Genomic DNA, 10,352 nt, shown 5'->3' with positions numbered 1-10,352 from the left:
CCTGTAGGATCTTCTCCTCCGGGGCTTGCCCCCACCTTGCATTCGGACGGTGAGTGCTGAACAAAGCTTTCCCCCTTGCCTGGATTCTGTTTGCATTCCTCGTTGGCAAGACCAGTTCTTCTGGCTGTGACGGAGTCCCTGCCTTCCCGATGAGGCTCTTTGGGAGGGCGTCTCCTGTTAGTACGTGTGGAGTGCAAAGAGTTGCAACCAGGGTTCCCTCTAAGCTGAGTGAGTGTGAGCTAGCTCACAGTTTTTCAGCCTCCGGCTCACACCTTTTTGTCTTGGCTCAGGAAGGGACGGCTCCAGAGCAAACTGATTTGTGCAGCAGCCAAATCGCTCGCTCACACCTTTAATGCCAGTAGCTCACAAAGTAGAATTTTTGCTCACAAGACTCCACAGCTTAGAAGGGAACATTGGCTGCAACTTAAGACTTTGAGATCTGCCGGGCCGCAGATTTACTAGCTTGCCTCTGTGAGCCACACAGAGCACAGCCATAGGCTTAATGCGAAAAGAGAGAGAAAGAGGACCAGTCATTCAGTTTCCAAAAGCATTCCTCCACGGTCGCCTTCAAGTGACTCCGAGTCACCATAGGCGATGAGGTGAGTGGAGCAGAGGTCCATCGGTGGCTATCAGCCACAAGGTATAGATAGAAACTCTCGGTCTGGGGCAAGGGATGCTCTGTCTTCTTGGTGCGTGGGGGGGGGCAACAGTGGGAGGGCTTCTAGTGTCCTGGCCCCACTGCTGGACCTCCTGATGGCACCTGGTATTTTTGGCCACTGTGTGACACAGAGTGCTGGACTGGATGGGCCTTTCGCCTGATCCAACATTGGTGTCTCTTATGTTCTTGCTTTTAAATTCAGAAAACAGGGAGGGTATATAGATGGATCAAGAAAAGTGGTGAGTGATGCTTTGATTAGTATATTAATCTGTTATTAGCATGCACAAAGTCTTTGGCTTCTTCTGTGATTGACCTTTCTTCTTTTCATCTTTACCTGTAAAAAATAAAGACATTAAGTATGTTAATAATGTCCCTTTGGGGTTAATATTGTCCCTTTATTGGGCTTTCCGAACACGTCTTCAGGTACTGGGGTTCGCCTTTTTACTTCTCAGTTTATAAGGTGGACCTTTTGCTGTTTTGCTCCACCTTCCGATTCTTTGGCCACTTTTGGACACAGAGTGCTGGACTGGATGGGCCTTTGGCCTGATCCAACATTGGCTTCTCTTATGTTCTAAATATGGAGCAGAGGTCCATCGGTGGCTCTCAGCCACAAGGCATAGATAGGAGCTCTCGGTCTGGGGCAAGGTTTCCTGCACGGTCGCCTTCAGGTGACTCCGAGTCACCATAGGCGATGAGGTGAGTGTAGCAGAGGTCCATCGGTGGTTATCAGCCACAAGGTATAGACAGGAGCTCTCGGTCTGGGGCAAGGGATGCTCTGTATTCTTGGTGCTTGTGGGGGGGACAACAGTGGGACGGGCTTCTAGTGTCCTGGCCCCGCTGGTGGACCTCCCGATGGCACCGGGTATTTTTGGCCACTGTGTGACACAGAGTGTTGGCCTAGATGGGCCATTGGCCTGATCCAACACTAGCTTCTCTGATGTTCTTAATATGGAGCAGAGGTCCATCAGTGGCTATGAGACACAAGGTATAGATAGGAGCTCTCGGTCTGGGGCAAGGGATGCTCTGTCTTCTTGGTGCTTGTGTGTGTGGGGGGCAACAGTGGGAGGACTTCTCGTGTCCTGGCCCCACTGCTGGACCTCCTGATGGCCCCTGGTATTTTTGGCCACGGTGTGACACAGAGTGTTGGACTAGATAAGCCATTGGCCTGATCCAACACTGGCTTTTCTTATGTTAAGAGCAGAGGTCCATCAGTGGCTATAGCCACAAGGAAGAGATGGGAACTCTCAGTCCGGGGCAAGGGATGCTCTGTCTTCTTGGTGCTTGGAGGGGGGGGCAACAGTGGGAGGGCTTCTAGTGTCCTGGCCCCACTGGTGGACCTCCTGATGGCCCCTGGTATTTCTGGCCACTGTGTGACACAGAGTGCTGGACTGGATGGGCCTTTGGCCTGATCCAACATTGGCTTCTCTTATGTTCTTAATATGTAGCAGAGGTCCATCAGTGGCTATTAGCCAGAAGGTATAAATAGGAGCTCTTGGTCTGGGGCAAGGGAGGCTCTGTATTCTTGGTGCTTGTGGGGGCGGGGAGGACAGTGGGAGGGCTTCTAGTGTCCTGGCCCCACCGCTGGACCTCCCGATTGCACCTGGTGTTTCCCAGAGTGTTGGACTGGAGGGGCCTTTGGCCTGATCCAACACTGGCTTCTCTTATGTTCTTAATATGGAGCAGAGGTCCATCAGTGGCTATTAGCCACAAGGCATAGATAAAAGCTCTCAGTCTGGGGCAAGGGATGCTCTGTCTTCTTGGTGCCTGCGGGGGGAGCAACAGTGGGAGGGCTCCTACGTTTGACACCCCTGGTCTGGGAAGAATTCTGTGGCCCAGCAAACCTCGTTCCATGTTGAAAATGATCAGGTGGTCTGTAAGTGCACGCGTCGAGCAGATCCCGTTTTTTTTTTTAGTTTCTGCCAGTAGGCAAGACATCTCTGGTGTGCCTCTGCTTACTAGGTGCATGAAACAGGACTTCCCTTTGTCTTCAATCTGTTGCTGTTTCTACTGCAGAGATCCTTTGCTTCGGGTCTGTAGGTTTGGTGTCGTGGTTAAGAGCGCGGACTCTAATCTGGGAGAACCAGGCTTGATTCCCCACTCCTCCTCCACTTGCACCTGGCTGGATGACCTTGGGCAAGCTGTAGTTCTGATAAGAGCTGTCCTTTTGTTTCTGTCAGAGCTCTCTCAGCCCCACCTTCCTCACAGGGTGTCTGTTGTGGGGAGGGGGAGGAGAAAGGAGTTTGTAAGCCGCTCTGAGACTCCTTCAGGTAGTGAAGGGTGGGGTATAAGTCCAATCTCTTCTTCTTCTTCTAACTTTTGAGGGGAGGGGTATCTGTGTGCGTGCTTGTATGCTTGAAAGTCATGGTGACTTCTGGCGATGTCCTGGTGGGGCTAGGACGTTTTCAGAGAGGTGGCTTGCTATTGCCTGCCCCCGCCTCCCTACTGCTGGTATTCCTTGGAGGTCTCCCATCCAAGTAGTTGCCCGGGCCGGCCCTGCTGAGCTTCCGAGTTCGGACGAGATCAGACTCGCCCGGGCCACCCAGGTCGAGGCACTTCGGCTCTGTCACTCGATAACCCCTCGTTGGGCTGTGGCAGTCCCGGACCCCTTGAGGGACAGGCCGAGCCGTCGGCCCGGTTTCTGAACACTTCCCCCTCTCTTTCCAGAACCGGAATCCGTTAGTGGCCGTCTACTACACGAACCGTGCCTTATGCTACCTGAAGATGCAGCAGCACGACAAGGCCCTGGCCGACTGCAAGCACGCCCTGGAACTGGACAGCCAGTCGGTGAAGGCCCACTTCTTCCTGGGGCAGTGCCAGATGGAGATGGAGAACTACGACGAGGCCATTGCCAACCTTCAGAGGGGTGAGCTGGGAAGGCGCGGCCGGGCCGGGCCCTGGAATACCCAACGTTCGGTGAGCCAGCTTGGTGTCGTGGTTAGAGGAGCCACAGGGTGTCTGTGGTGGGGAGGAGAAGGGAAAGGAGATTGTAAGCCACTCTGAGACTCCTTTGGGTAGTGAAGGGTAGGGTATAAATCCAATCTCTTCTTCTTCTTCTTCACTAATCTGGGAGAACTGGGTTTGATTCCCCGCTCCTCCACATGCAGCTGCCGGCGTGACCTTGGGTCAGTCACGAGTTCTCTCGGAGCTGTTCTCTCAAGAGCAGTCCTCAAAAGAGCTCTCTCAGCCCCACCTAGGGTTGCCAAGTACTTACCGCAATCCGGCGGGGGGCACATGCTCCCCGGCTGGAACATGTCTCCCCGTAGCAAAGCACACCATGCCGTCACCAGGAAATGACGCTGGGCGACGCTCTGGCAATGGGGCTGAAAACTCAATGATACCATTGAGTTTCTGGCCCCATTGCCAGAGCGTCACCCGGCGTCACTTCCTGGCGACGGCCTGGTGCGGCGCGTCTGTTGTCCCCGCAGGAATGATCCTGCGAAGATGTCTTTGTCCCCCGCCGAATCACCGTAAGTACTTGGGAATCCTGGCCCCACCTGCCTCCCAGGGTGTCTGTTGTGGGGAGGGGAAGGGAAAGGAGTTTGTAAACCACTCTGAGACCCCTTCGGGGAGTGAAGGGCGAGGTATAAATCCAGTCTCTTTTCTCTTCTTCTTCTCTGGGGGAGGGGGTCCACAGTTTAGCAGGAGCCAAATTGCCGGAGGGGAATTAAGAGAGAGCCAGCAGGGCGTCGTGTGGGACCAGTATTTGGGAGACCCGTATTCAAATCCTCGCACTGCCACCTGAGCTCACTGGGTGACTTAGAGCCAGTCGTCTTCTCTCTCGGCCAGTCCTACCTCACAGGGTTGTGAGGATAAAATGGAGGAGCGAAGGAGCCATGTCCGCTGGGTGCTGCGTTCGGCGCTCAATACCATACTCACTTGTACGAAATAATGCGGTATTCTCAGTACTCATCAAATGGGGGGAAATAACAGACCCGCTACAGGTGAATGGTTTGTGCATCAGCTCGCCCCTGTAAATGCCCCATTTGATGAGGACTGAGAATACCGCATTATTTCATACAAGTGCTCTCAGCGGGGATACAAATCCAATCTCTTCTTCTCCTTCTCCCATTTTATCCTCACAACAGCCCCGCGGGGCAGCTTAGGCTGAGAGGGAGAGAGTGAGTGGGCTGGATCATAGTCAATCAGTGAGTTTACTGGCTGCGTGGGGATCCGAACCCAGCCCTCGATCCTAGCCCAAATGAGTAAGTACGGGGCACCAGACCCTAGGAGAGACCCCCAAAGTGTGTTGTCTGGCCCCTAACGCCCCTCGTCTGATCCTTCAAATGTGGGGCGTTATTAGCGAGGAGCAGGGCTCTTTTTGTAGAAAAAGCCCAGCAGGAACTCATTAGCATAATAGGCCACACCCAACAGCAGGAACGCATTAGCATATTGGGCCACACCCCTGATAACACATCTCATTAGCATATCAGGCCACACCCCGTGTTACCAGAAGTGTGCTCATCCAGCCACACCCACCTTTTGCTTCTTATTCTGTTTACCTTGTTTGTTGTCCAAACCCAGGGCCTTTTTTTGTAGCAGGAACTCCTTTGCATGTTAGGCCACACACCCCTACTGTAGCCAATCCTAATGAGTTTCTGCTGTTGGGTGTGGCCTATTATGCTAATAAGTTCCTGCTGGGCGTGGCCAACTCAGGAGCCAGCCGGAACTCCGTTCCTGTGCGTTCCTGCCCAAAAATAGCCCTGGCCGAGGAGGATTTCCATCTCCCCTCCTGAACGAAGGGCTCTTGTCCCATGCAGCCTATAACTTGGCCAAGGAGCAACGCTTGAACTTTGGGGACGACATTCCCAGCGCCCTGCGGATCGCCAAGAAGAAGCGCTGGAATAACATCGAGGAGAAGCGGATCAACCAAGAAGATGAGCTGCACTCCTATCTCACCAAACTCATCGTGGCCGAGAAGGAGAGGTAAAGACCGGGAACGATCTGCCGGTGTGGGGGGGGGGGGGAGGCGCTCTTGAGAAATACCGGATCCCGCTACAGGTGAGTGGTTTGCGCATCCGCTCGCCCCTGTAAAGGCCAAGTGTTACTATGAGAATTAAATCAAGACGGGTTGCCCTGTTACGTCTGTCTGTAGCAGGAGAAAAGCGCTCACTTCAGAAGGGAGCCACGTGACCAATGTTCACTCTAAGCTGCGGAGTCTTGTGAGCAAACATTCTACTTTCTGAGCTCCTGGCATTAAGGTTCTGAGCGAGCAGCTGGGCTGCTGCATCAATCAGTTTGCTCTGGAGCTATCCTCCCTGAGCTAAGACAAAGATGCGTGAGCCGGAGGCTAAAAAAACTGTGAGCTAGCTCACGCCAACTCAGCTTAGAGGGAACACTGCCCGTGACTCAAAGCTCCTCCCCCGCCACAGGTTTTGTTCGTCTTTCAGGTGCTGCTGGACTCTCCTTTCTATGAGAATTAAAAATATTCCAAAGTCTTATCTCTGTAAGCACAACGGCCCTGCGAGGTGGTCCCAGTGTTGTCAGTGAGGTGCTGAGAGAGGTGGGGCTTGCCAAAGATCATCGAGGCGGTTTCTAGCCAAGGCTGAGATGAAGCAGAGCCTTCCTGTCCCCTTATTCTTTGGCTCTAATGTCTGATTAATCCGTCCCGGTGTTCAGCGCCCTGGGAACGCCAGTCTTAAGTCCAAGGCTGAGATGAAGCAGAGCCTTCCTGCTCCCTTATTCTTTGGCTCTTATGTCTGATTAATCCGTCCTGGTGTTCAGCGCCCTGGGAACACCAGTCTTAAGGGTGTGTTCTCTTCAGAGGCCACAATTGGAAACTGTAGGCGTCCAGCAAATCCAACACGTGTCTAGTCAAAGTGAAAGTCCCACTGTGGTCGGTGGGTTTTATTTCAAGGCGGATGTGCGTAGGGCTGCAACCGATGTTCCCTCTAAGCTGTGGAGTCTTGTGAGCAAAACATCTGCTTTGTGAGCTGCTGGCATTAAAGTTGTGAGCAGGTCATTTGGCCGGTGCATCAGTTAGTTTGCTCTGGAGCCCCATCCTTCCCGAGCGGAGACAAAAATGTGTGGGCCGGAGGCTAAAAAAACTGTGAGCTGACTCACACTAACTCGGCTTAGAGGGAACGCTGGCTGCAACCCCCCCAGGGGCTCTCTGAGAGGTAAACGGGTTCCTGGACTGTCCCTCTTCTGTGGGACTGTGGGAGGGTGCAACGGAAACCGAAGAAAACCCCGTCACTTAGAAAAGGGGAAGTTTGGAAGGAGTAGTAGGCTTTACCCCACCCCACCCCGGGCACTTAATTTTCTGCATGCAGGGATGTCCGTTTGCTATTTTGAATGTGGGGGAGTGTTGGATGGTGCAACCCCCCCCCCCTCGTCCACTCTGAAATGGTACGATCCAGAAATGGCTGTGCTGTGTCTTTATGCAAGGAGACTTTTTAAGTTGGGACTCTGTAGATCCACTACTCGGCATATTGAGTCACACCCAGAAACCGAACAGCCGGTATTGGCCCAATCCCACGGTTGGTCCGGTCCGACCCATGTGCCCATCCCACCTTTCAATATGGTGGCTTCTGGTACTGATTCCCCTCTTCCTCCCCAGCCCACCGTATTCGTGCCATCTCGCCCGCCAAACGGCGTGCGTTCCTCTCCTCACTCCTCTATTTCTCTCGCAGGGAGTTAGAAGAATGTCGGCGGGCGCAGAAAGAGGAGAACGTGGATGAAAACCGGAGCCGGGCGCAGCTGGGGAACATCGAAACCAAACACGTGAGGGTCCTTCTCCGTCGTGGTCAGGCCCGTAGCCCGGATTTTGTGGCTTGTGGGGAAGTTTTTTTTTCTGGTGGGGCGGATGTGCTCAGTGCAGGAAGAAAAGCCATTTAGCCAGCAGAGAAAGCTGTTAGTAGGAGAGATCTCTAAATTGCAAGCTGTCCTTAGATGACAGTTCTCAGCTGCTGCAAGTTAATCGCTTCTGCCGGCCTAAACAACAATTGTGATCACAGGCCAGCAGGTGGGGGTGATGGCTTCTATAGTCAAGAAAGCTAACACTTAGGCAGAAAAACTCTCTTAAAGGGGACCAGTTTCCTGACAGAGTTTGTAGGGAGCCTAGAGGTCACCTACTCCAACCCCCTTGCTCAGTGCGGGAATCAGTCAACTACACCACCCCACTCTGCTTAAAGGAGTGCACGCCTTTTTAAAAAAAGTTTTAAAAGGATTTGGGGGGAAAGCATTTACAGAAGTAATTCTTGTGGGGGGGTGCCTTTGAGAAAGGGGGCAGAAGCCCCCAAAAGCCCCACCGTAGGTACGGGCCTGATCTTGGTTCATTTGACCGGGGGCGTCTTGATTCACTCTGGCACTTGTCAGCGGCCGACAGCTTTCTCCGCCCTTGGCTTCTGTAGACGGGCAGCTGCAAAAAGCAGACCCCTCGTTCCACTAGCTGGGCCTGTACCAGAAGCAGGCTTTTCCGGCCGTGAACATCTTCACTGATGCCTGGCGGCCGTTAATGTTATCAAACCCCTACTTTGTTGCTCTCTCTGCTCGCGCTTGCATCAAACATGCGAGTCTCAGGGGTGCTGGTTTGGAAAGGATAGTTTCCCCCCTTTTCCGGCCCGGGGAGACCCGAGCAGGTACCTCCTTCCAGGTGGAAGAAATGGGTTTGAAACAGAGATGCCGGCACACAGCCACCTCTGTGGTCTCGTCCCAGGCGAGCAGCCGGCGATGATCAATTTTATTCCACCGTCCCTCCCTGCTCAGGCGTCTGCCTCTCTCTTTCAGGAAAAGTACCTGGCAGACATGGACGAGCTCTTCTCCCAAGTGGACGAGAAACGGAAGGTGAGAGGAAGCCGTGGCCAAACGAGGGAGGGTTCGGGAGCAGAGGGCTCTAGTCTCCTTTCGCACAGTAGCGCCGGGGTAGCCCGTAGGATGCAGTGACTTCGTGCCGGTTTGACTGGGATCCTCTTGTGCATTCCTTGAGAGGAAGCCGTGGCCAAACGAGGGAGGGTTCGGGAGCAGAGGGCTCTAGTCTCCTTTCGCACAGTAGCGCCGGGGTAGCCCGTAGGATGCAGTGACTTCGTGCCGGTTTGACTGGGATCCTCTTGTGCATTCCTCCACATGCAGCCAGCTGGGTGACCTTGGGTCAGTCACAAGTTCTCTCGGAGCTGTTCTCTCAAGGGCAGTCCTCAAGAGAGCTCTCTCAGCCCCACCAACCTCACAGGCAGTGTTCGCTCTACGCTGAGTTAGTGTGAGCTAGCTCACATTTTTTTAGCCTCCGGCTCACACATTTTCATCTCAGCTCAGGAAGGAGGGCTCCGGAGCAAACTAATTTATGCAGGAGCCAAATCGCTCGCTCACGGCTTTAATGCCAGAAGCTCACAAAGTAGAATTTTTGCTCACAAGGCTCCACAGCTGTTGTGGGGAGGGGAAGGGAAAGGAGTTTGTCAGCCGCTCTGAGACTCCTTCGGGTAGTGAAGGGCAGTGGGGTATAAATCCAATCTCTTCTTCTTCTGTTCTTCTCTTGGCCATCTTGGCCGATTTCCCCCACGCTCCAGCCACTGTGGTTGGCCAACGCTGCCTGCTGGACTTCAAGGAGGGGAAGTTTCACAATTCTTCCTCTCCCTGCCTGGATTTTATAGCCACTCAGGAACTGGAGGAGACCCCTTTATCATCCCTCTCCCACTTGCTAAACTGGGTCAGCTGCTCTCGGTGCCTCCTAGAAGACGCTTAGTCCTCACCCCGTTGTTATTTTTTTCCCCGTTTGGAAACTCAGCCAATGCTCCCTCCTGTGAGCAAAAATTCCACTTTGTGAGCGACCAGCATTAAAGTGGTGAGCGAGCGATTGGGCTCTGCTGCATCAATTAGTCTGCTCTGGAGCCCTCCTTCCCGAGCCGAGACAAAAAATGTGTGATCTGGAGGCTAAAGAGTCATGGGCTAGCTCACACTTACTCAGCTTAGAGGGAACACGACTCACCAGAGTCATGTCTTTCTGCACACCAAGGGAATCCCTGGCAGGAATCCTCTCTTTGCCCCTGGGCAGCCGTTTTGAAGGTCGAAGAAGACGGGGACGGCATAGGAGGAGATGGTTAGACAGTGTCATCGATGCAACGGACATGAAGTTGAGCCAACTTCAGAGGACGGCGGAAGACAGGAGGGCCTGGTGTGATCTGGTCCAGGGGGTCGCGGAGAGTCGGACTCGACTGTGCGACTGAACAACAACAACAGCCCAGTTTTGATGCTTTCACGATTGGCATGAGCCACACACCTGGTAGATAGGTGTGAGCAGGGCTTTTTCTGTAGAAAAAGCCCAGCAGGAACTCATTAGCATATTAGGCCACACCCTTGACAGCACAGCTCATTCGCATATTAGGCCGCACTCCCGTGTTACCAGAAGTGTGGTCATCCAGCCACACCCACCTTTTTGCTTCTCATTCTCTTGACCTTGTTTGTTGGCAAAACCCAGGGCTTTTTGCATGTTAGGCCACACACCCCTAATTGTAGCCAATCCTAGTGAGTTTCTGCTGTTGGGTGTGGCCTGTTATGCTAATGAGTTCCCGCTGGGCGTGGCCAACTTAGGAGCCAGCCGGAACTCCGTTCCTGTGCGTTCCTGCCCAAAAATAGCCCTGGGTGTGAGTTAATGTAGCTCAGACTAGCCGGATTACGTCAGAAGCGAAGCAAAGCCGGTACCCCGGACGGGAGACTGCCAAGGAAGACCGGTGTTGCTGTGCAGAGGAATTCAGCGACAAACCCC

General features: G+C 53.5%; 1 protein-coding gene across 1 annotated transcript in view; it reads left to right on the top strand.

The window, feature by feature from the left end:
* Positions 1-10,352, top strand: part of STUB1 (STIP1 homology and U-box containing protein 1, E3 ubiquitin protein ligase) — a 27,956-nt gene that overhangs the window by 10,022 nt on the left and 7,582 nt on the right. The window contains exons 2-5 of the mRNA XM_015408097.1: positions 3,323-3,521; positions 5,416-5,581; positions 7,288-7,378; positions 8,384-8,440. Of these exons, the coding sequence (XP_015263583.1) occupies positions 3,323-3,521; positions 5,416-5,581; positions 7,288-7,378; positions 8,384-8,440 (513 nt within the window). The remainder of the gene's footprint in view (positions 1-3,322; positions 3,522-5,415; positions 5,582-7,287; positions 7,379-8,383; positions 8,441-10,352) is intronic.

Source organism: Gekko japonicus, unplaced genomic scaffold (genome assembly GCF_001447785.1).
Source record: "Gekko japonicus isolate JY-2015 unplaced genomic scaffold, Gekko_japonicus_V1.1 scaffold5127, whole genome shotgun sequence".
Classification (NCBI taxonomy): domain Eukaryota; kingdom Metazoa; phylum Chordata; class Lepidosauria; order Squamata; family Gekkonidae; genus Gekko; species Gekko japonicus.
This window is presented reverse-complemented; position numbering and strand designations above follow the sequence as displayed.